General features: G+C 38.6%; 4 protein-coding genes across 4 annotated transcripts; all 4 read right to left on the bottom strand.

Moving 5' to 3' along the window:
- Positions 1-837: 837 nt before the first annotated feature.
- LOC115825767 (G-protein coupled receptor 4-like) lies at positions 838-1,836 on the bottom strand. Its single transcript, XM_030789571.1, has one exon. It carries the CDS (start codon positions 1,834-1,836, stop codon positions 838-840), a length of 999 nt encoding a protein of 332 aa, XP_030645431.1.
- A 2,145-nt stretch (positions 1,837-3,981) lies between these two features.
- bdkrb1 (bradykinin receptor B1) lies at positions 3,982-5,088 on the bottom strand. The gene has a single exon (XM_030790234.1). The coding sequence runs from the start codon at positions 5,047-5,049 to the stop codon at positions 3,982-3,984; it is 1,068 nt and encodes a 355-aa protein (XP_030646094.1). The 5' UTR covers positions 5,050-5,088.
- A 2,620-nt stretch (positions 5,089-7,708) lies between these two features.
- LOC115825785 (B2 bradykinin receptor-like) lies at positions 7,709-8,740 on the bottom strand. The gene has a single exon (XM_030789594.1). The coding sequence runs from the start codon at positions 8,738-8,740 to the stop codon at positions 7,709-7,711; it is 1,032 nt and encodes a 343-aa protein (XP_030645454.1).
- A 1,185-nt stretch (positions 8,741-9,925) lies between these two features.
- On the bottom strand, positions 9,926-12,447 carry LOC115815746 (B2 bradykinin receptor-like). Its single transcript, XM_030778748.1, has 2 exons — positions 12,376-12,447; positions 9,926-11,015 (listed from the first exon to the last, which is right to left on the bottom strand). Exon 2 carries the CDS (start codon positions 11,005-11,007, stop codon positions 9,946-9,948), a length of 1,062 nt encoding a protein of 353 aa, XP_030634608.1. The 5' UTR covers positions 11,008-11,015; positions 12,376-12,447; the 3' UTR covers positions 9,926-9,945.
- Positions 12,448-25,763: the final 13,316 nt, after the last annotated feature.

The raw sequence follows: 25,763 nt of genomic DNA on the forward strand, positions 1-25,763 counted from the left end.
TTTCAGTACATCAATATTTGCACATTTATTTACTTTTTTTTTTTTTTTTTTTACATTTTTTAACATTTTCAAATCCACTATATATATATATACATATATATACTATACATATGTGTCACTTTTTCTCGTGGGCCAAGCCAAAATAACTTCACTTCCTGTTTGAAAGGCCAATAGCAAAAAAGAAAAAGTACGAACAGTATGAGTGAGATAACACAGCATGTGGAAGATTGTGTGCTGATTAGAAGTAGATGTCTGTTATTATTATAATCATTTATTTATTTTTTACACAACTTTGATGCTTAAAAATACTCATTAGGCTAAATGTCAAAACATGGCATGGTAAATTTACACATTTTTCAGTGTGTTTTCATACATTCCGGAAAATGGGTGCTTTTGTTTTGATGAAAAATACAAAGGACTGAATATTTAACCAACTGAATGAGAAATCATCTGAGGTCCCAACAATTGCCCAAAGAAGGGTTACAAGCTGTAGAAAATACTGACCTTACAGAGTTTATTGAGAACTAGTATTGCTTTGCTAATGGGGTATATAGATATGTCTGGTCAGTCGTGGTGATATTAAATGCAATGTCAACGTTAAATTAAAACAGCATTACAAAAAAGACTGAACATTTTGACTAAATTAATTTTATATCATTCTGTAAACTCTCTAAACAAATGGTTTAGAACATAATGCTTAATATTGCAACTCTTATAAGTTGTCAACATACCTATGAATGTCCCAGATGGTCACAAACACAACAGTCCACTTTTGCCTTAATTTGAGAATACTAACAGAATCTCTACACTTTAATCAGACGCCATAAATGTTCAGTATCAGTGAACTGAACTCACCGATTGTGACACTGAAGAGACAGTTCTGATCTTATTTAACTGGAACATTTCATGGAATTTCTTCTTCCAGACATGCCATACTGCTTTCATTTCTGTCTTGGCACTTTCACTCATAAGGCAGTAAATAATTGGGTCTGCAACACTGTTGATGGTTGTCATGGCAACACATACCATGTAGTAGTCTCTGATTTTCACAGCTGCGTCGCAGTTTTCTGGCTCTAGCAGTCCCCGGAGTAGCATGATGACCTGGAAGGGAGAGAAAGCCACCACATAAGTGAGCAGGAGGAGTAGGAGAAGATTCCGGATCTTTTTGCGTTCGCTTGCCACTGTGGAAACGCTCCCTCTGAGTGCCAAAAGAATCTGCTGGAAGCAGAATCCCATAATAAGCAATGGCACAAAGAATCCCAGCACTACCCTGATGATGCTCATATGGGCACTAGCGTTGGACATAGGCATCTTTTCCCTACACATTCTATGGACAGAGAACTCCTGTAGGTCCCCAGTATATGCAAGAAGTGCAAGGTGCAGTAAGATCTCAGTCAACCACACCAGCAAACTCACAAGCGCTGCTATGCGAACTTCATGCACCCAAGAATAGTGCAGTGGGAAGACCACAGCCAGGTAACGATCCACAGAGATGCAACAAAGAAGACCTGAGCCCACGTAGAAACTATTGTACATGATGAAATTGATCAGGGTACACAGGGTATCCCCAACAGACCGCTGTAAAGCCAGCTCAATCCACACAGGTAGTGTAATGGTATACAGTAGATCAGACACAGACAGGTTCACTAGATACACTGCCATGTTGTTCCCTTTTTGCATTAGCATGCAGGCCACATACAGGGACAAACAGTTGGCAGGAAATCCCACAATGAAGAAGAGTGAGTAGGCAACTGGGTACATGTAGAAATCCACTTTGTCTTTGTATCCACAGCCAGAAGAGGCATTGTACAGACTGGTAGACACGTTTATGGGCATGTTGACCGAATGGAGGCTCGGTGACTAAAGATGATGTTGTCATTTGTGAGAATTTTGTACAGAGCATTAGAGAGTGAGACAGAGAATATGCAAATCTCGATTATTCAAATGTTTTTTTTTTTGTTTTGTTTTTTTGTCTGTACGTTCCCGGAAAAGCTGCCCACAAAACCAAGAACGGCTAAGAAGGAGCCACAGTGGGAAAACATTTTACCACATTTTTATTTATGACAAATAAAAATGTGAACTTGAACTTTAAATGTTGCTCTTTACAACTTCATTTTAACACTCAAAATATTAAGGCATCCCACGACATAACCCTACCTAACACAACAGTGTACACTGACGATTTACAGAACTTTCTCCTTCCTAATATTTGTATTCACTTCTTCTTCACTTGTACTTCTTTGTCATTTCTTTTTTCAGTCTTTATCACAAAAAATGGATCAAAGATTTTTTGTATTTTTTTGTTTTAATATTTTGATGTGGGAGCTTTTTGGTGCCAGGTCTGAGTGTTGTTAACTGTTAGACTACCGTCTAAAGAAAACAGAATTCATTGCAAAATTGATCTGAACTTGGTTTGTGAAACGTGTCCATATGTCTATATCATTTACAGTTTGCTGAATATTGAAAAGATACTCTATTTTCCGTCCAATCTTTTGTGTCTGAGTATATTTTAATATCATTATCTTCCAGGAAACAGAGGTTTCTGCTATTTGAATGTTCTGAACAACAGAACACAAACTTACAAACTTACAAGAACACCTCCTCTTCACCTCCTTTGTTTGCATAGTAAAGGAGCATGATGAATGCCTGATTGGTGATGTTTGCTGATAAGGACTGAAATGTGTTAGCATAACTTACTGATAGATGTCTGGACTGGTGTGAAGTATGTGGTATACCATGCGTACTGTTTGCAAACCTGCTATGAGACTGCAAAAAAACCCTGAGGCATGCATGTGTCAGCTCTGACGTCAAATAGAAACAACAGAGAACTTTCCATTTTGACTCTAGATGGTGCAGGTTTAGAATCAGCAGAACAGTCTTTTTCTGTTTGAGCAGTTTTTACATTTTTGACAATTACTCATTTAACAGTTTATATAAAACAGGTATATACATGTCAGTGTATACCTCATTAAAATTTGGATGTGTGTTCTCTTAGCTTCATTTACTTTGTATTATAAAATGATGCACAGTTTAACTTGATTAGATCAGTATTCATGCTGTGAGTTTAAGACTGCCGTGGTACAAAGATCATATCTGAAAACCATAGCTTAGTATGCTATCAAAATTTCATTCTCTGCTCTACTTAAAACATTCTCTTCCCGCTTCAAGTGTCAGACACAGTGCAGGTGCCGACAGGCCATTGACCGCTCTGTTTAGAGGAAAACAGGATGTTCTCCCTTCCCCGTCACTTTTGTCCAAACAGTAAGGAACCAGAGCTGCATTATCAGGCCGGTACACTTGGAAGTCTTGGAGAAGACAGAATATCAGATTACTGAACGTATTTTTTTTTTTCAACTTAGGTTCAAAAGGTCTTATTACTCTGTAGTTTTGTCTGATGTCATCTTATTTGCATGGTTTGAACTACTCTACCAGAGCTGATAAAACTTGGCTCTGTCTGGCACCTATTTTACATTGTTTATCTGTACTGTACACAAATTGAGGACTGAGGTGTTTTGGGCGTTAAAGAACGTATTTAACAGGGATATTAAGACTGGATCAGTAGCTATTTTGAATGCACCATTGATACATGAATGTGCCTAGGGTTATGCTTTTTGAAATTTACATTTATAGACAGACATGTGAAGAAAGCCAGACATGGCATGTCTTTATTGGCAGTTATCTTAAACAGTAGGGTAAAATGTGCATATGGACTGCAAAAAGTGATTGTTGTTATTAAAAAACTGATGGCAGCACATAATTTTGAGTTAATACAGACGTGCACTGTGTTGGTGGCCAATGCATACAGGTAAATATGGTGAACTGGAAAAAAAAGCAAACCAACATACTGGAGGGACCTATAACATAACAATGATTTCCCTATGATTCTTCTCCATTTATTTTCATTAGTACTTGCTGTCATGTTGTACTGGTTACATGTTTTTGTGTAAGCATTATTACATGCTGTAATATGTTTGAGTTTCTTCAAATTACAACAGGCTTTGTCTGATCTCTTCTTGTAAGATAAGTTGATACTATTGAGCGTTGTAAAGCTGTCACAACAGATCCGCTGGATATTTTCCTCCTCTTGTACATCTCACTGACTTTCCTCCTGAAGTATTGTCCAGAGCAGACATACAGCAGCGGGTTAAGACAGCTGTTCAGACAGGCCAAATAAGTTGAAGACTGAGATCCAATATCCAGAGCGTGATACCACACCTCCTCATCCAAGATCTTGTAATCACACAATATATCCAGGAATGTTACGACCTGAAATGGGCCCCAGCAAACCAGGAACAACACTGTGACAGCACACACAAGCACTGTTGCCTTTCTATCATTTCTCTCCTGAATGGAAATGTTCTGGCTCCTTTTTCTCAGCACTCTTATGATACTACAGCTACAGAACACGATTACCAGGAAAGGCAGTAGAAAGCCCAGAAGGATCAAATTAAAATGGTGGACCAGCCTCCAGGTGTTGCTTGGGTAATCCAGAATGCAGGCTGTGATCTGAAGGCCAGGGATGTACCTGATGGTCCTGTGAACAGCTACTGGCGCACTCATGACAAAACCAAAAAGCCACAGAACCAGACAGATAACCTTGGCATAACGTTTTTTTCTAAACCATCTCGCTCTCATGGTCTGTACCAGTGCCAAATAGCGATCCACATTCACCATTGCTATCATGTATACACTACTGTACATGTTTACAATGATGGACATGTTGACAACTTTACACATGACCTCTCCATAAGTCCAGTGGAAGTAGTTGAGGATGTTTATGGCCCAAAATGGCAAGCATAAAAGAAACAACAGGTCGGCCAAAACCAAGCTTCCTAAATAAATCTCGGGGACATTCCAAGGGCTTCTTTGGAATAGGAAAACTAGAAGGACAAAGGTATTTCCAGAAATCCCAGTCAAACATATGATGAAGATGTATGGTGGAATAATGCTGTATACCAGATGCCACTCAGTGGTATTGAATGCATCTGGGTAGAGCGGGAGTGGTGTTATATTTTGGTTTTGCTCTGTGGCTGTGGATTGTAGATCCATTGCCTAATGAAACAAACAATAAACTCCCTTTTTAAAAAGGTCATTGAAAATAACGAGATACACATTTAACAAAATACTATCTACAGTCTTTTCCACAGACGTAAAATTTGCATGTGTTTCTGGAAATAGAAAAAATATGCAGAGAGCTCAATTTATTATTCATAAAGTTATTCAGAATATCATAGGCTCATTGTGAATATGTTATTTTAAATGTCATGCTATTTATGTCTATGAGAACCTCAGGATCTGCCATTCACACAGGTACACAGTAAGTCCACTATTACAGGAATTATGTGCAATATGAAAGATCATGTAAACAGTATGTTCTCAAGTCAGAATACTTATAAGATTTCTGTGTATCTGTATTTTTGAAAAGTCACACTGAATTTTGTGCTAAAGATTTTTTCCTCTATGCATTGGTGGTCTTTTTTTTGGCATCGCATTACATGTTACATAATCAGAAGATTCCTCAATAACAACATTTTAACTCCCAGGCCTGTCTCCTCATGATAATAATTACTAAAATCTGAGAACATGCAAGATGTACTTACTGTCTAATGAACCTTTTGATATTGTCCAGGCTGGCAGATGAAGATATGGGAAAAAATCCAGTCCTCACTGTTTCTTCCCCTAACAAAAACTAAAGCTGAGCAGACGATGGGCTCTTTATACAAAGACACATTCCTCCATGCTAACAGGCGCAGAGTACCTAAACTGTTTATAATCAGGACTTTGCTCTTCAAGTTCCTTACATGTAAGGTATCTTGTGTACTGTCCTGAGTTGGGAAAGCTCCTGCTCTCTTAGGATCAGTCATAATAGACTGGGTTATTTTATGCAGTTTTCAACTTAAGATAACATCAGTCTAACACAAAGGAGTCAAACAATAATAATAATAATAATAATAATAATAATAAAAATAATTTAAGGAATGGATAAAATGAACAAAAACCATTAAAATCAAAAGAGAAACTCAAAAGAGAATAACAAAAGAGAAAATTCCTGATAGTACGCTGGACTAAAAAGGTATGTTTTTAGTTGCCATTTAAAACTGTCCACTGAGCCTGCCTCTCTAATACTTCTTGGTAGGGTGTTCCACAGTTTAGGTGCTTAGTGGATAAAAGCAACTTCTCCGATTTTATTTTTGGGGACTTCTGGAATGTTTAAAAGACCTGCCATAGAGGACCTAAGGGCTCATGAAGGAACATAAAATGACAGACAATTGGTAATGTAAGAGGGTGCTAAACCATTAAGAGCTTTGTATACAAGTAAAAGAACTTTAAAATCAGTTTTAAAAGATATAGGGAGCCAGTGTGTATCATCAGCATAGCTATGGAAGTTTACATTGTGTTCCCTGATGATATTACCTAGTGGTAGCATATATAATGAAAAAAGAAGGGGACCAACACAGCTTCCTTGTGCAACACCAGAAGATATGTTTCTTTGATATACAATCTCCAAGACTAACATAAAATTGTCTCCCTATAATGTATGTTCGGAACCAGTTAAGAGCACATAACCAGCCTCAATATGAAGATATCCACAAATATGTGTTCCAGTTCATGCTTTTGTTTTTTATTTCAGTGATTATTTTTTAAATGCTTCTACATAGCGTGTTTTTGGGTCTTCATAAACAACTTCTGACACATGACATTATTTTACTGTCCATGGACTCAGTCCAAAAATATCCAGATAAGAAAACTATTCATTATATCCTCCAGAGAGGAAATGTTTCATAACCATATTGTAAACTCACATTAGTGATAAAACAGCAGAGACATACTGGCATGTGAGGTAATTATAACTAAATATATCACTACTGTATGCATCTCTCTCTCTCTCTCTCTCTCTCTCTCTCAGGAAAGGAAAAAAAAGCACAAACTGTAGTTGCTAAACAATGGAATAAATTTTTAGACATCGGTTAATGACCCGTTAATGACCCTACAGAAAATGTGTTTCAGTGTCTACTATGTGTATGGTGAAGTGTGGAGAGATACAGATTCCATTCAGTTTTCACAGCACTTAATGACTCTATTGCACAGAAAGAAAATTTTCAGAACAACACAACACAACAACACAAGAAGTAGCATAATTTCTTGTCACAGCTATTACAAAGACATAATAATACCGGTAACAGAAAAAACAAAAATAGATTGAATAGATAGATGTGGTTTTAAATGATTTATACACATAAGTACATAGATTCCAGTATATATTACATGCAGCCACAAATTCATAACCATAGAACATATGCATATTCTAAACGTAGCTGCTATCTTCAAAAAGTGGGTGTTGAGCAGAAAGAGATGAGCTTAAAAATAATATGAATTTGTGAGGAATAAAATCAATCTGGACCAAAGGAGCTTAGAATTTCAAGTAGTGTAAACTCTTTCCATTTATACATACACTGAAACAACAGCAGGGGGCACTACAAAATCACATCTTTCTGTGGGGTGGACATGAACTGGATTCCAATGTTTGTCAGCTCACTGCGTAGGTAACCACTCTTTTACACGTTTGTATTGTACAGTCAAATTGGATTGAACTGACCGAGCATGTGGAACTTGGAAAATCAGATGAATTAGGTGTGTAAGTAAATGTCTGATTCAAAAATATGCAAGGAATGGTCAGGGAGTACTGGGTTAAGTAACACTCCATAAATTACACCCTGGTGCACTCTGTGTACCTGACACTTGCAAGAGGGGTTTTTCTTTTTTCTCGGTTCAGAACCTGTTTAAATAATTCTTTAGCCCTTTGTCTAAACTGCTTCCCCACTATCACATAAAGAAAGGGATTCAGTGTACTGTTGCTCCAGCCAAGGTAAGTGGTCAGTTGGGTGCCTATGTCCAATCCATGACCCCAGAGACATCCAGAAATGACATTGTAAAAATAAAGTGTGTCAAAGAAGGTGACTGTCTGGTAAGGTAGCCAACACAGGATAAAGGTGGCCATGACAACAAGGACCAGTTGTGCAGCCTTCTTCTCGGTCCCTACAGCTGAAGATCTCCTCACCTGTTTGTCTCTGAGGACTACAATAATGTGATAACTACAGTAGGACACCAGCGACAGTGGGATTAGAAATGCCACAATATTGACAGTAAAGTTGTGACGAACCCTCCAGGCCTCATGAGGGTAATCCAAGTAGCAAGCTTCTACCCCGTAGTCAGGGAAGAAGCGAACAGAACGAAAGAGCAAGGCTGGGAGACTGAATAAGAAACTGATTACCCAGATGGCTGAACAGATGACCTTGGCTGCAGAGGACCCTCTCTGCCTTCCCACAAACATAGATCTGGCTAACACTAAGTAGCGATCCAAGCTCACCAGTGTTAGGAAAAAGATGCTGCAATAGTAATTCATGCCGATGATGATGTTGACCAGTTGACACATTGGTTCTCCAAAAAACCAGTTGAATTTGTGAACTACAGTAACAACCCAGAAGGGCAAACAGCAAAGCATGAGGAGATCAGCAGTGGCCAGATTCCCCAGATAGATGTCTGCAACAGAACTTTGTTTCCTCTGGAAACAAAACACACAGAGGACAAAGGTGTTGCCAAAAACACCCAAAATGCAAATGACAGACATGTAGGCTGGCTGTATGGTGTACACCCACTCCCAGGCCTCTGTGTGGTTACACTCTGTCACATTCAGGTCTTGAAGTCCCTGGTCTGGGCTGGTAGAGGAATTCAAAGCCATTGGAAGGCTGTTTCTGGGAAGAGATGTACGTATATCAAAATTCAATGACACAAATTACAGTTTAATCTAAAAATTCAGTGTAACAAAACAGAAATTAGAAAAAAAAATAATTAACATTAACTGTGGTCATGTTGTGGATCTATGAATGAGTTCCTGAAAATAAAGAGCCTTTCTTATGTGTGGTTGCCCCAGTAGCTGGTGGAACTTGTCAGATCGAGAGATTCATCGTAAACCAGCTAGAAATAGGAAATGCTTGTTTTTTGTTATTTGCCTAACTTGATTTTCACATAAGAGGATATCTATCTGCCATTCACTATCGCTCTCCACTTGTGTGTTCTGCGCAAGATACGTACTTTATAACTTTGAAATCCGAACGGGATCTAAGCAGGCTGTTGCACAGGGCAACTAAACCTTCACGAAAATATATTACGAAAATGTAAGCACTGAAAACAGGAAACAGATGTTTGTGGTTACACTTCTCCACCTACACAGTGCTGCAGACTTGTTTAAGACCCTGTTTTGCTCATTTGGCAGTTACACGTGTGGTTGAGTGGGAGGACACCACTGACCTTAGTCAGCCTAGCCCTTTTACTCTGTCAGTAAAGAGGGAAGGGGAAAAACACATTATCTCGGAGCATGTTACTCACATCTCACATAAACACATGAGGTTTGTGTCACTCGTGGAAATTTTATGAGATGCTCTTTAATTTGACCAAACGGTCATTTCTTTTGAGAAAACAGTGGAAAGTCATTTGAGAGCCGTGAAGGCTGAGTAATGTCTTCTTCACGCTTTGTTCTTTTTTTTTCAGTCTGTGTTTTATTGTTGGTACACAAACATGTCTTTACATGCCACAGAGTATGAAGTTCATTAGCTCATTGTTCATTTTAGTGCTAAAAAGAAAAATAAATTGATAAAAAAGAAAGTAAATTTTATTTGTTATAGATAATGCTACCACCAAGGGTGCTCTTTAAAATACCTGATCTTGAAATAGCACACTTAAATATACCTGATTAGTGCACTGCACTACAAGCAAACACAAAATACATAAAATAACAAAAAATGTTAGAAATTGTTCTTATCATTTGTTAATCATTGATAAATAGCCTCCTTGTAATAAAATGAAGATAATTTTACTTAATCAAGCATATATTGAGTGACACTTGTCTGTCAGAGAAAAGTTTCATTAGCTTGGTGTTTCTCTGTCTCACATATAAGTCTTTAATGTTGATGAAGTCTGTGATTGTGTCAAACTGCCCCGTGTCTTCTTCGTTTGTGTAATTTGCACGAGTAACTCTTTCACTTTCTTTCTGAAATTCTTCCCAACAATTACATAGAGGATTGGATTCAGCACACTGTTGCTAAAAGCCAGATATGTAAATATCTGGTTACAAATATCCAAGCTATTTTCAAGATCACACCCGCTGAGGGCCCCCAACTCGACAAGAATGTGGAGGAAGGTCACCAAGTGGAAGGGAACCCAGCAGAATAGAAAAGCTACCAGCACAGCCAAAATCAGCACTGTGGCCTTCCTCTCGGAGTTCTCCACATTGAACTTGTCCATCAGCTGATCCCCTAAGGCACGGATGATCTTCCAAGTACAGTAGAAGATGATGGATACGGGTAAGATGAATCCTAGTAGAGTGAGGAGTATGTCACAGGCAATACGCACGGTGGGACTGGGATAATCCAATATGCAGGCTGTTACGCTGAACTGGGGGAAGTACTTCACGGATCGGAAGTGGAGCGTTGGGATGCTTAAGAGAATCCCAAGACTCCAAACAGCTAAGCAACTGAGCTTGGCATACTTGGGTCTCCTCATTCTCCCGTGGGACATGGTGTGAACCAAAGCCACATAGCGATCAGCGCTCACAAGCACTAAGAAGTAGATACTGCAGTACATGTTCATCTTAATGCCTGCATTGACCAATCGACACATGAGAGAGCCGAATGGCCATTCAAAGTCATTGATTATATTAATGGCCCAGAAAGGCAGCGTGGAGACGAAGAGGAGATCAGCTGCGGCAAGGCTTCCCAGGTAGATCTCAGCTACACTGCAGGCTTTCTTATGGAGGCAGAAGACGGCCAGAACAAACAAATTTTCAATGACGCCGAGCACACAAATAGTAAACATGAATGCAGGCTGCATAGCTGTAAGCCAGCCCCATGCCTCTGGGTCAGGACACTCACTGGTGTTACTGCTGTTGTTTCCAAGGGAAGTAAAGTCTGTTGTTGGGAAGACTGAAGGAGTAATTGTCGAGAAATCCATTTTGACAGCTGTTGAGAGATACATTTTTGATTTTAACTTTTAGCTCTAAAATTGAAAGGTACTCATTGATAATGGTTACAACTACTTATAACAGAACATACACTTCAAATAAACTTCATCAGATGAAAAAAACTGACGGGAAGAAATACACCATGGATGTGTATACATCTGAGAAATGACTCATCCTGGTATGACTGGTATGAACACTTTCTATCTAAATTCCTTTCTTAGAAACTAAAAGTATGTATCAAGACCATAGCTTCATTGACAGGTTTAAGTGAATTTTGCGCCTGTTAGAAGCTATGTCGTCAGTATAAGTTACCAGAAGTCTGTAAGAAAGCAAAGCAAAACAATTATTAACAACCAAAAAAAAGGGAGGAAATTAAAAATTGATTAGCAAGTGTGAGTAATGGGAAAACAATGAAGATCAAAAACTCAAAGAAAAGATCCTCAGAAATGACAAAGTCATCAGTTCAACACAGGTTTCCTAATAAACATGTGTTAATACAACCAGAACCTAAGCCTATTTCAACATTTTGAAATCCCCTCAAAACTAGTTGCAAATTGCATGAATGGGTAATTCAGTCACCAGGAACATGCTCGTGTGTTTCAAATGTGTCATAGATGAGTCATTGTAAAGAGATTAGAACATGTCTGAATACTGAGAAAACTACTTTCCCTGTCCCAACTATTCTATGAACATATTCATATTTAGCACTTTAAAAATTAAAAAATTAATAAGGTTGAATCATTTCCACCTTGATGGCTTTAGAACAGTCACTGTGTTGAATGTTTCCCAGTCATACTTGTTAGCTGACTGTAATTCCACTATATATATACACAGATATATACAGACTGAACTGAAAATAAATTGTCATACAGGAAATTTAGATGTCACATCCAATCAGTCACAGACAGTCTGCCCAATTAGTAACTCAGTAGCTCAGCTCTATCAAACCACGTGTGTGTACTTTATCAAAACCAGATGTATATGCTCTTTGTATACTGCTAACACATAAGAAACAGTATTCTTAGTCTCTAATGAGCAAAGTTGACCACAGTTTGCAATATGCGATCATGTCTCAGAATGCATAAATATTTACTGCAACATGCCTGAAGATATATGGTTTAGTGTAGTGTTAGTGTGGCTTATTAGCTTAGTTAAAAAAAAATAGTTCCTGTAATAATACATACAAAATCCAAAAAAGCTATATTGTTATCTCTTTAGTGTGACTATAACTGTCACATTGTCTTCCAGTATAAAGAATATAGAACATTGACGCACTAAATATCAAAAAGAGAAAGAGTACAGCTTTAAATTCCATACATACAGTTCATGCCTGAAGGAAATGGGATAACTGTACATACCGTATTGACTGAGGTTTCCAGGAAACCAGATCCAGATTTGCTTTGCCTCTCTCAAGCTGGGCTGTCTCTCTCTTGATCTCCACTATGGAGCAGAAAGCATGACTGGGCTATTTAAATGATCATCTGAAAGTGAAGCACACTTTGCCTCCTTTCTCTCCACCTCCTTTTGGCTTACCACATTTCAACTGATTTATGCTTGAAGTGATTGGTCCAAAACAGTTACAGTTATTAACCCAGTTTTATAAATAAGTAGTTTTGTCAATAATCATCTTGGTCTTTAATGTCTCCTAACAGGAAATTGCTCATTTGTAAGGGATGCAATTAGTTCACCAGTGTTGTGACCCCCCTAAATTGTGTTTAGATATCTACTAACATCCCAGCTGATGTTTCCACTATTTGTTGTAGGCTGTGTTTACAATATGATTTTATGAAATACGCTTGCATGGCAGAGCACCCTTCCTTAACTCTTTAAGGTATAAGTCCAGGAACTTTGACTGTACCTTTGTCGTGTGTATATGCACTTCCTTGTTTTCCATATCAAATTACGATGTATGAAGTCCAAATTAGTGGTAAACATCTCCTCTTGTTTTAAAGTTTACATTTTGGAGCATAATTTATCAAAGGGGAATCAGGCACCTAATAGTTCTGGGAGGGCACTGTTGGCTGTTTTAGAAAATAAGTCACAGGCTATTTTAATGTTGGTTAATTGCAAAACATGATATACTGAACAGACTGCATAAGGTAGTATGTTTCATCAGTGTTTCATCAAAGGCCTGCTGCAAATGATCACAGAACAGACTGAAACATAAATAAATCACTAGATATGATTCTACTTTGTTACTAGGAATTCTCTGAAGGACCTAGGTGGTTTTGCAACACCAAACCCAGGTCATGTTTGAACATCAAGGTTGTCTTAGGGGCTCAGGGGAATACTTAGAAGAGAAGACACAACTGTAGATATCTTAGATACAATCACATAGCTAACAATGCTGCAAGCTGCAAAGGTTTAAGATACATTCATTTCAGATGCCTTCAGATGTAGTTTTGTAAACTCAGGTGAAAAACAAAAACAAAAACAAAAACCTCAGCATTGAAGCTTTTCTCAGTTCCAACCTTTCGTAGTCCAAAGACAGCAGATAGCTTATTTACCGTTACAAAATGTAATTCACTGTATATTACTACTTGCAAAATCTTATTTCTTTTCCTTTTGAATGTTGTGGGTCTGATAAAGCTGCGGTTTTTACACAAAATTGTTGGGATTGTTGTAGCAAGTTATTCATAATGACTTAGAACACTCTGAAAGTCTAATGGAGGCTTGCAGTGAATATTAAGTCCTCTGGAGTACTATACAGAAAATCAACTCATGAATTTTCACCCAAATGTTCAAATGTGATAAAAACCATTAGGGTAATGTGTACAGTAAAACACAACCAAGAGCCATGCTTGAGATTTCATGTGGGGATGAAACCATTAGAAAGCCATTACAACAAAGGAACTCAGTAATGGAAAACGGTTTGTGGGATACTGGAGACTGAAATGAGCTGAGCTGATGGTGCAATAACTACTGCCCACCATCCATTTAAGCATCAATATTGCCCTACAATCACATAAATAACTTATCAGTGCAACTGCTCCATCCCTTGTGTCTCTTACAGTAATACAAGTAAATTAGTGCTTTCACAAAACAGTAAGTACTTTTTGACAGTTTACATTCAGCACTTGTCAAGGATAAACACATGAAAATGGAGATGACTTCATGTGTTGTGTCATATTCAAACAGGCTATAGCAGTGTGTGGCAGTCTGGCCAAACTGTTCTCTGCCTCTCATCCATCTAGGCACATAGTGAGAATGAGAACATGGATGAGACTTGCATGTGTCTATTATGTATAATGGACATACAATTAAAAAAAATCGTGAAGAGGTTACCCGTCAATGAGGTGCAATATTATTAGTTTATGACAACACAGTGGTTTATCTCAGTATCAAATATAGTTTCACCGTATTAAAAATAAAAAATCAAAAACATGAATTGCTGGTTTCCCATGAGACTATTGTTGTGTAAAGTCTTTCGTCATGAAAGGAGATATGGACCAGTTCTTGCGAGACCGCTGGGAATTTTTAGCTCAGGTCAGTAATGCTTCCAGCATTTCATTCCATAGCAAGAGTCTGTTGGTGCCATGCTCCTTTTTCATCACTCATTTCTGACAGCAGGCGTCAAGCTGTTTGTAACAGTTAGCTCTTTAAAATACCAACTGGATGGAACAAACTGAGCAAGCAGAAAAATGAACAAGATGTTTCCTCATTTCAGCTTTTATATTTTTGACTGGACTTTGCCAGAATGCCTTTGACATGTGGCCCCTGAAAGCAGCTTAATGATTCAACAGTTAAAAGTAGTTGTAAAATGCAAAGGAAACTGCTGGTTCATTTCATCTAATTTTATATACTAATCAAAGTGAATGTAACAAAAGGTTAATTACGTGTCCAGCTGATATGTTGTCATGTGGGCAAAAGTCAGAATACATATTGCCTTTTATTTAACCAGACACAGTAGCTAAAAAGCTGTTGGAAAAAGAAAAAACTCTCAAACTTGTTTCAAATAGGTTCAGGACACAGTGAATACAGAGAGGCTCTAATTTTGTAAATGCTAACGATGATCATTCTAAAAGGAGTTACACGGTGAACTAAACGGGAGAAATTTAGCAAACTTCTTTGGATGGCGCCGAAAAAGTCACAATCCAAAGCAACACTATATTCTAATGTCACAGAGTATCAGATGATGTTTCTTTTGGTTTTCGTTTATCATGTGATGAAAGGCATGACACCGACAGTGAAGACAAATAGCTACTTCTTTCTAAATCAGTCGCTTTTGTCATGTTAAGTGGTAGTGTGATGGATTACATTTTTCAAACAAAGCATTAGCTCCAAGAGTTAAACATGAAACAGCAGTCCACTTTATCTTCCCTTCCGTAACTTTGTTTTTTCCCTTCTGGTCCTTCTCATGAAGTGTACATTAAATAGAGTGGAAAGAATTAGCATTATGTTCTGGGACATAAAGGGATGGATGTATTTACTGGAGAAATGTGGCCATATGGTGCTTCTTTGTTACAGCAGCACAAAACACTGAAAGTAATGAAACAATCACATACAGAACAAAGAGTTAGAAATGGTTTCCTTGGGGTGGCTACACTCTCTTATTTACATTGACTGCTAAGAGGGAGACCTGCAGAAGACAAACATACAAATTCATGCATTCCTGAAAGGCTAGGAAGCATAATCCTCGGAAGCACTAGGAACTTTGTTTTGATTGGAACTGAATAATAGGACCATTTGCAATGAAAATACCCCAAAATAAAATTAAAAAAACCTTTAGATAACTGTCCCGCTTTATTTTTGAAAATGGAATTGCTTCTCCTAAAGCAGAACTTGGTTGTGCCTGTTTATAGCTCTCATTGAGCCAGTTTTTCCTGTCAAATATATTTCTAAAGCTGGAGCTTAAAAATAACTTTGAGTTTTTATGGAGTGTCTCCACTCTTGAAGCCTGACGCTAAACCACTCTATTTAAAACTGAATAAGATGAAATTCCTGTTTTTCCTGTAAGCCACAAGATGTTATATTAAGCATAAAGCAAATTATTGAAACCGTTACATCATGTTTTTAAATTAAAGATCCTTGTTTATTGAAAAGATTTATTTACCGCTCAAAGTCAATAATAATGATAAAAAAGCAACTTCCAAAATAAGACTGAAAGTTTCCATGGTCACGTTTGAACTAAGCACAGATGGAGAGATATGGTCATGCTCAAAGTTATGTTTACATTTTAGTTGTGAGCTGTTATGTAAATGTTTTATTACACTTCACATATGTATAAATTTTTTTCTCTGTAGTGAAAATATTTTAGATAATAGCATTATTTAGTTGTCAGGGACAGACTGCAGTTCTGAAAGTTGTAAACCTGGGTGTGGTGAGTCAGACTTTGTGTCTGGAAGAAATACCACCCTGTTCTTGTTGGTTTCCTCAGCATAATCATTTATAATTTTGCTGTCTCCTGTTCTGTCTTGGTTGCACCATGTTGAAAGTTCTTTTAGCTACCCAAACATTTGTGCAAAGGGAAATTTGGGTCTCTGTTATTCAAACCACTAAAGACAGAGTGTGCAAGCAAATTGATACGGTGTCTGGTTGCTATTGGATAAAAAAGCTACAACAAAAGAGGTTGTTAAAATTTCCATCAATCTTGTAGCTTTGACATCTGTAAAACCATTCTGCCTGGCCGTTTCCCAAAACATCTATAAACCGTCTGAGGCTGCTCTTGAGATGAAATAGAAAAGTGAAATATGACATGACGACATGTCCTGTTGTGTAACCTCACAAATGACCTTGTATGAACCACAGACAAAGCCTTCCATTATGGATTCTGAAATAACAAAAATGATAACTGTATTCCTCTTGCCTTTGTTGTTTACTTTCAAAGTTTGATCAATTTTGAATAATATTCAGTCTGTTTCAATATTCAGGTAGCAAAAAAGTTTAATTAATCATAAACACTCTCCCAGCATGTCACTTCCATCCAGCTGGTGCATGAAACTGAGATGTGAACAGAATATTTTATAAAAACTTATAAAAATCCTCATTACCTACAGTGACAGAAAGTAGTTCTTTGCCCCTTGCTTGATTTTTTTTCCAAGCAGTTTCAAAATATTTGTAATAAAACAACAATTCCCATTTATTATTATGATCCTATTTATCTTACGATTAAAAGGAGATTTAAGCAGAGAGACAAATTTTCATGTTCAGTGGACAAAATGAACACATTATGTGATGTCTCACATAAGAGTAAACTCTGTCTGTGCTGAAAATGTGAGACTAAGTATCAGAAACACACACACACACACACACACACACGCACATAAACAGACTGGAGGGTAAAGTAAACTTACACTTGCTTTTTCATTATAGGATGCTTGAGTGTGTATTTAAGGTGCTTGTGATCTATTGCAACAAGGTGATGGGAGTATGCGCATATCCCTATCCCAAGACACTGTCTGCACTCAGTAACACCTTTTGCAGCACACAGAGAGAGTGCCACTTCTCCTGTGTCCATAACCACCATTAAACTCCATAAAAGAACAAAATTAATCTCTGCGTCTCTTTATTATTTTTTATGTATGACATCAAATGCTCAAAATCTCTGGTGTCATGACCTGGATGGAACAGAGACTGAGTGAAATCATCATTATAAGAGAATAAGGGACTTTTCCATGGATTCATTAAAGTAGTCAGACAGTATGATAGAAAGGAACAGCACAGAGAAGGACACTAGCTATAAAGGGGAAATTCTGCCAGCTGATGTATCATTGTTTGATGGGAAGGATGAACTGGTTAAATGGTTTAACTCACATTTTAAGCAAGCAGTGATGAGAGAGAGATATGTGAAAAATATAACATCAAAACTCCCAAGAGTGGCTAGTGGCATCCTGATGCTATAAAAAGGGCATGGGGAAAAGCACAACGCATGAAAGAGGCCACAGAGAACACTAAATGGCTTTTAGTGGCACTTTTTAAAGTTTGACAACCTGAATTAAAGACAGACAAAGATAAAATGCCACATGAAATGGATTGACTGAAGGCAGCTAACAACTTTATTTGGTCTGAGTGTGAAAAAAAAACAACAACAACAAAAAAAAAAACAGGCAGCAAGCCAACAGCTGCATGGTGTGAGTGCGAACTCACACTGATAGCGCCCTTACTGAATCAAAACCAGCACCTCTGGTATCTATTCTGTATCCACTCAGAGAACTAACTCATCAGACCATTGTAACTGTTGTTTATAAATATGTTCCCTTGTCAGTGGACCTGGCTGACAGACTCTCCTCAAAATTACAAAATCCTAGAAAAGGAGGCATTAAGACATTGGAGGAGTTCCTGAAAGTAAAAACAATCTACAACTTACATCCTACGATGCCTGCCCGACATAAGCTGTATGTCAAAGTGAGCACAAGGCCAAAGAGCTGAGAAATGCAGTAAGAGATAAGTTGGAGGATTATGACACGGATGCAGGAATGGATCCAGGAATGGTGTTCAGAAAGCACACAGCCTATTGTGGACTGGAAAAATAAAGGTGATGAACCAGTGGAAGACTACCTGGAGCATTTTAAACAAGTAACGATTCGTGGGGAAAGTGTTACCACTCTATTCCAGGGACACTTCTAAATCACCCCTCCCTCCGACCTCTGTCCATTGCCGTCCAATAGTGGGCAGACGACCTCTATGTGGATGTTATAGTTGGACCGTGGAAAGATGATTTTCTTGTTGATATCTGGCCTCGAATAACTGTCTTCCTAGACACCTACACGTAACCTCTCATTCAGACTAAAGCCCTGGGTGGTGGAGTTGAAGGGAACTACACACTCTCACTAACACCGACCTTGCCTATTGTCATTTAGATTGGGCCTCACAGAAGCCATATGGACTAGATCAACTAGACAGGCCTTATTAGGAATGGAATGTCTCAGCCAGACCAGCTCAGAAATACAATTTAAAAATGGAGAGGTCAACTGTCTCTTACGGAAGAATAGCAGACCTAGCTAAAGATCCAATCTGGGGCTAAGAACAAAAACGATTTTAAAAATGAAATTTAAAAATGGGGCCTGTTACTTTCACTGGGTCACTGCTACCCTCTACTAGGCAATGCCTTTTAGGTGCTCAGGCAGTCCAAGGCATTTCACCAATATTCAAACAACTAGAAGAAAAAGGAATTTTGATCCAGACCTTGTCACGGTCCAAGCCCTCTCTTTCAGATCCTAGTCCATGTTTTCCTTGTGTCCTGTCATACATGTCTTGTCTGTCTGTTCCAGGTTGCTCCGGTCCATGTTTTACACTGTTTCCTGCCTGGTTTCCGCTCACCTGCTGCCATTTACCTCATCAGCCACTGCATTTAAGCCCTGTCTGTTTCCCCACTAGTTTGCCGGATTATCTCGCCATTTTCATGTTTCCTGTGTTTGTTTGCATCGCTCATGTTACCTTTTTGACCTCTGCCTGTTTTTTGGATAGTGTTTATGCCATGTGTTTTTTGGAACTTCTGCCCGTTTTTTTTCTGTCTCTCTGTGCCTGACCTTCTCTGCCTGTTTTTGACTACTGCCCACTGGTACCGTCACCGTGATTCAGTCTTTTGGATTTCTTGGAAAATAAGACTTCATTAAACATCTGCTAAAATATATTCTGTCCTCTGAGTCTGCTTTTGGGTCCTCAGTCTACCAGGCCTCACCGGCCCTAACAGACCTCTAGCGGCAGTAACGGTCCTATATGGCCAGTTAAGCAAGCGGATGGAAGCTGTCAACTTACTAATGACTACAGAGAAGCCAACAGACACACTGATAAGCTCACACCTTTGGTGGCAGATCTGTCTAACATTTTTAATGCCATCAAACCATAACATCCCTGCAGGAGTTCCTCGGCATGGTGAACTTTTACCACCGCTTTAACCCCCGAGCTGCTCAACTCATGTGGCCCCTGTATGAGGCCCTGAAAGGCCCCCAAACCCACTGTGAACTGGTGTGCGGAGAGGGGCAAGGCATTTGTGGAGGCTAAGACTGCTCTGGCTAACGCAAAAATACTGGTGCACCTATCACCCAAGGCTCCGATCTGCATTACCACGGATGCCTCGGACTATGCTGTCGGCACGGTGCATGAGCAGTTGGTGGACAGTGCCTTGTTACGCCCTGGTGAACAGAAGTACAGCACCTTTGATTGGGAGCTCTCCTACATCTTGGAGTTCACTGCAGACATTTAGCATGTTGCTGGAAAAACCAACCTTGTTGCCGACTGCCTCTCCCGAGCCATCGCAGGGGCTGTCCACTTGGGACTTGACTGCGCCTGCATGGCAGATGACCAGGCCGCCGACCCGGACGTGCAGGCCTTCACGGCGGCTGTCACAGGGCTGCTGTTAGATGACATGGCCTCTGAAGACACTGGCACTGCGCTCTTGTGTGACGTCTCCACAGGTCAGCCCAGGCCAATCATTCCTGCTGGTTGGAGGCAGCATGTTTTCGATGCAGTCGCAGAGAGCCTGGGGGTGAAGCTCCACCGCACTACCATGTACCACTTACAGTCCAACAGGTTATGCGAGCGATTTCACACTCTATGAAGGCTGCTCTTTGGGCCAGCCTCAAGGACAGCAGCTCCCGTGGCTCATACTGGGCCTCAGGACCTCCTCTAAGGAGGACCAGTCCTCATCTGCTGAACTGGTTTACAGTCAACTGCTGTACGTCCAAGGGTCTCATGTCCCCGCAAGTCTGCAATACGTTTTCATCCACCCTGATGCCCACTGTGGACCCCTGCAACCTTTCTACAATGGCCCGTTCCAAATCCTGGAGACCAGGGGACAAGTACTTTGTTGTGGACATTGGCAGCAAACTAGAGTGCATTTCCGTGGACCGCCTCAAACTGGCTCACCTGGACTTGGACCGACCACGCCACTGCAGGGTCCCTAAGGCTACTCCTGTGGGCACCCCGGCCTCTGCTCCTGTTCAGCAAAGCTGTTAGGGCTGGGCCATCCACCCCCCTTCATGCTGACTTCTTCTATTATGGTGAATTCTGGGGGGACGTATGTAGTAGACGCTATGGACATAATTCACCATAATCTGTGTTTTGCTGTATGTTCTACACATGCAGTTAAATTGTGTGTCTTTCTTAGTCAGGTAGAAATGAGCCCTTGAAGAAAGAGTGTTTTCTTGGTTGTGGAAAAATATCACACAAAATTACATTAATCATACCATATCAAACCTTCCACTTTTCCCAAAGGCAATGAACAGTGATGAAATGTCCCTTCAAGTGTTGATTTTGTGCAGAGATATATATGGCCATTACAGCTATCACTGAACTGGACTGCATAACTTCATTTTACGAGATTATGATACACATGTAAACATCCTTTGTAAACATAAACTAAATGGATATACTCTGCCAAGAGTCTGGATGCAAAATGTTTTGATGAGTCTGTTCTCAAGCATTACATAGTTTAAACAGTTTGTCAAAACAAGATTAGGATGTGCAGACAGTTTTTAGTTGTGTTTATGTTTTTATCTGACATTTCGACACTCTGCAGCAGAAATAGTGCTCACTTGTCTCAAATTTACATTTTGTTGCATTTAGTATATTTATTAGGACTACATGCCCTCTACTGGTGCACATAGTAATAACAGAGTATACTTATTTTTCCTGTTGACAAGTCTAATATGATGTAGTTGTTTGTTAGCCTCATTTCTTGATGGATTTAACAATAAATTTGTATTAAAAAAAAAGAGAAATTATGACGATATAAATTGCTTTCACTTTCAACATAGGCAAAATCCTAAACGACTTATGTTTCATATCACAGGGGAAAGAAAATCCAGCAAGAGAATGACTTCCTACGAGCAGGCTTGCTTATTACAAGGACAAATAATATGAATATCTTTTGCAAGTATAAAGTTATTAACCAGCTGAAGCAGGTGAATGATTTCTATAATTTAAACACGTATTGCTTGCAGATAACCCCACAGGCATCCTACAGTGGTGATGAATATGAGCACAGGAAATTACCGTGATGACCAAAAGCACTGAACATGACAGCATGACAGAGAAGGACGATTCACCTTTCCACAGCAAGAACCTGGTGCACTGATAGTGATGTATGTATGATTGTTTCTCATCACCAACGTTCCCATTTATTATCCAAAAACAAGGTTACACTCTTGTGTTCCAAGAGGGAATTTTGCCCAGATAAGGATTCTGAATGTCTTTCTCTCTCTGTCTTTCTTCCCACTTCCCTTTTGAAGACAAAGTTTTGCATCATAGCCTAGTATATGACGACAGGAAAGGATTTTCTTTTTTAACATTGACAGTCTATAGCTTATATCAATGATTAAATGTAACAGTGACTTTTTAATAGGTGAACCTGTGAGACACAAATGGCCATGCCTGCAGGCCATGTGAACAGATTCAATTTCCTCCCTTGCTTTCAACCTGACATAGTATTTACCATTCTCTGTTAAGAAAATGTCAGATCCTAATGTGGAAATGGATTAGATTTGACTCCTCTGACATTTTAATTTGCCTTTACGTCTTGTTAACCAAAGAAAATTTCTCTCATGACAAATGCATCATGAGGTTATGTCTCAGTTGCCCATCTTACACCAAAGAAAAAGGCCAAATTGAATCTCATTGAAGATGAAATGACCCTAAGGTGTTTTTGAAAGTGCACATCGTCAGCAACCTACAAATCTATCCATTAACTCCAAGAATATTTTACATTGATGGGTAGTATTTATGTGCAATTTCTGTTTGCCACAAGAAAAATAGCCTTGTTTGAGTGAACGTAAATGCAATAAAATTTAATTAAATAGTGCTCACAGATAGATAGATAGATGAGAAACCTTCATGATTTGGTCAGAGGTCTATATTTCTAACCATAATAAGACACTGTTGCTATGTGGGCAGTCTCATTTCTGTCCCTAAGTAAAGCTGCCAGTGTTCGAGTGTTTCCTCTCGAGGGATCTGCCACTGTTCACTGAAGCTCGACCTGAACCACTGCACTTAAACAGTCAAATTCAATAACACTCATGTACATGTCAGGGAGCATTAAAGAACCAGAAATCAAGGGATTTATTCACTTGGACATTGCCGCTACATGAAGAGTTATTATCAGGTAGTGAGGGGTATGTATTGAAGGCTAACTTGAAGGACGGCACAGATATTGATGGCTGACCTCCACATTTCTCTATTACTGTAAAAAAGAGATTGGCTGGCCAGATTTTGTTCATGTTTTGTTTTCATCATTTTAGAGAGAAGGAGAAGCAACTCCAGCTTCTGGAGAGCTGGCAGAAATGAATGGAACACATCTGCAGTATTACACCGTGAGTAAACAAGTCATGATTGTACTATGAATAAACAAGTCACGGCTCAAGTATGATTAAAGAAAACAAATATATACAAGTTCAATCAAGGTCCAGTAAAACACATCAGAATCCTTCTGTTGACTTAACACATAGATATTGACCCCAAACTCTCTAGAAACTCCTGGATCCAGGATTTTAAACAGACAGATTTGAGTAAGATTTGGTTATCTTAATGTGGAATATGCAAATGAATTCTTATTCTTATTATTTTATATCTACATTAGTTCCACAAAGTATGACTGAGAGGGACTCCAATGAATCCTCCTTTTAGGTGATTTCTAAGAAGGCATCAAATATAGCAAAAGACCTGCCAATCACTTTTTATCAACAAAACCATCCACATGTGACATGTTTATTCCAATGAAGAGGTTAATCAAAAAATAAAGTTGTTCAGTTTTTCCTTTACTTGAAATCTTTGCTAAATACCCTTTACGAAACAAAAAAATTTTAGGGGATGACCTTATCTTAAAAAAACAGATCAGGAATAATCTTGGGTGTTACTCCTGTGTATCTGGTCTGACACAGTTTGACAAGATGTGTTCAACATACTTCGTCCATATTAGCATATTCAGCACCTCTCTACGGAGCTGTCAGCATACTCAGGAAAAGAGAAAAAGCGGGACAGACAGGTGCATCCTGGGAGACTCCAAGCTTTCTGGACGTAAGATTTCTAGCACTGTCAAACCATCAGCACAATCATTTAACCTACGGCTCACGCTAAGGCAAATAGTCCATTATTCATGAGCATGAGGAAAATACAGCAGCAACTGACTGACAGCTGAAGGATTTCTGACCCCCCATGATTCACCTTCAAGCACATTCATCATTCATCTTTACCATAAATTAGCATTGACTGGACAGCATCGGCTGTCTCTCTCCTATCACTCATTAAATCGGATCTTCCAAAGGCCATGGCCTCTGGAAGGCTCACAGTACTTCTCATAGAATTTAGGAAAAAATGAAAAGATTTTTTTTTTTGCCTCCATATCTATCCAATGGGGTGATAACATAGGTCTTTTGAGCATGGCTAATGTTGATCCAACAGCTGCACAGATAATGATCACTTCAGTACCCCTGCTCAGACATGTGAAAAACACACTCATTTTACAGATTAGCACATGAACAGTCATCTGTGTCATGCACATTATGTTTAATATCTGACTAGATTACCTTCTCTTACTCATAGGCCACAGGCTCTCAGTCATGTACATCATAGATCATATGCTTATTTGTTTGTCGTAATATATAATAGAAATAAATTTTTTCGTGTTTTATGAGGCCTTCATAAAGACTTATTTTAGATGACAATGCATACCATCTACACTGCACATTGGGATGACCACATGCTTGAGGAGAATAAAAATGATTCAGTTTAGTACATGAAAAATTACAGCAGATATATAGAGAGACATTATAAATGTACCCTCATGATGAAGAAAAGAGTTTCATTTTTCATTTTCTTATTCTATTCTTTACCAGTGATGTAGAATTTCATCGTTCTGGAACATTCCTTAGTGTCACTCTGAGTGAGCAGATTGGTTCTTGATTCAGTCATCTGCTTTAGGTGACTGCACACACCTACAGAGTCAGCAGGATCAAATCTGCCTGATATGAAACTATACACCAAATTTTCCAACCACACACGAAGGTATTGATCTCTTATATGTAAGGTTATTGAATCAGTGCTGAAAGTGGCATCTCAGGGTTTTCATGTGTTTTAGCACTGGTCAAAAACTAGCTGTAGAAGCAAGATGTAGAAACAATTCTCTTCCAGCCTAGGTTGCCAACTTTCCACTTGATTTTTCGACAAAGAAAGCAAGACTTACTCAGTACTTTCTGTTCTTTACTCAGTACTTTCTGTTCTTAATATTTATTACGCAATACTGTTTGGGGCTTTTTTTTTTTTTGCCCTCAGTATTTATTGTGCGTTATTTATTTGTTTTATGTGGCACTGTGGTCCTTGTGTAACGCAATCTCGCTTCCCTGTATGTATGAGTCATGCATATGCGGAAATGACAGTAAAAGCAGTCTAAGTCTAAGTCTAAGTCATTCTCCTGTTCAATATTGCCAGTGTTACAAATTCATAGCCCAGGATTAGTGAGAACATAGACTGAAGTTCAGTTTTATACTCAGCCTTTAATAATGAGTATTTGGTCTTACAAAAAAAATGAATACTGTTGTGTACATGAACTCTGACTTAGCTGAGTACAAGGTTAAATTTCTTATTAAAAATAATTAAACAGCTCTATTAAATACTCTAATATAATCAACATCTGCTAATTCTAGCAGTGACACTCTCAAAAAGTTGAGTTTACTTGTTATTTTTTAATACTTTTGGCTTAAAAAGATCAAATTAAAAGAATTATCACATTGATTTCTTAGATCATAAATGATTTTGCACAAAGGTGAGGTGAAATGTTTTTGCATCAAAACAATGTACCAGTTGTTTAACAATT

This window comes from Chanos chanos, chromosome 1 (genome assembly GCF_902362185.1).
Source record: "Chanos chanos chromosome 1, fChaCha1.1, whole genome shotgun sequence".
In the NCBI taxonomy this organism is placed as follows: domain Eukaryota; kingdom Metazoa; phylum Chordata; class Actinopteri; order Gonorynchiformes; family Chanidae; genus Chanos; species Chanos chanos.

What these genes read in the sequence shown, in the direction of transcription:
- bdkrb1 (XM_030790234.1), bottom strand. Translation starts at nt 5,049, where the DNA reads ATGGATCTACAATCCACAGCCACAGAGCAAAACCAAAATATAACACCA.
- LOC115815746 (XM_030778748.1), bottom strand. Translation starts at nt 11,007, where the DNA reads ATGGATTTCTCGACAATTACTCCTTCAGTCTTCCCAACAACAGACTTT.
- LOC115825785 (XM_030789594.1), bottom strand. Translation starts at nt 8,740, where the DNA reads ATGGCTTTGAATTCCTCTACCAGCCCAGACCAGGGACTTCAAGACCTG.
- LOC115825767 (XM_030789571.1), bottom strand. Translation starts at nt 1,836, where the DNA reads ATGCCCATAAACGTGTCTACCAGTCTGTACAATGCCTCTTCTGGCTGT.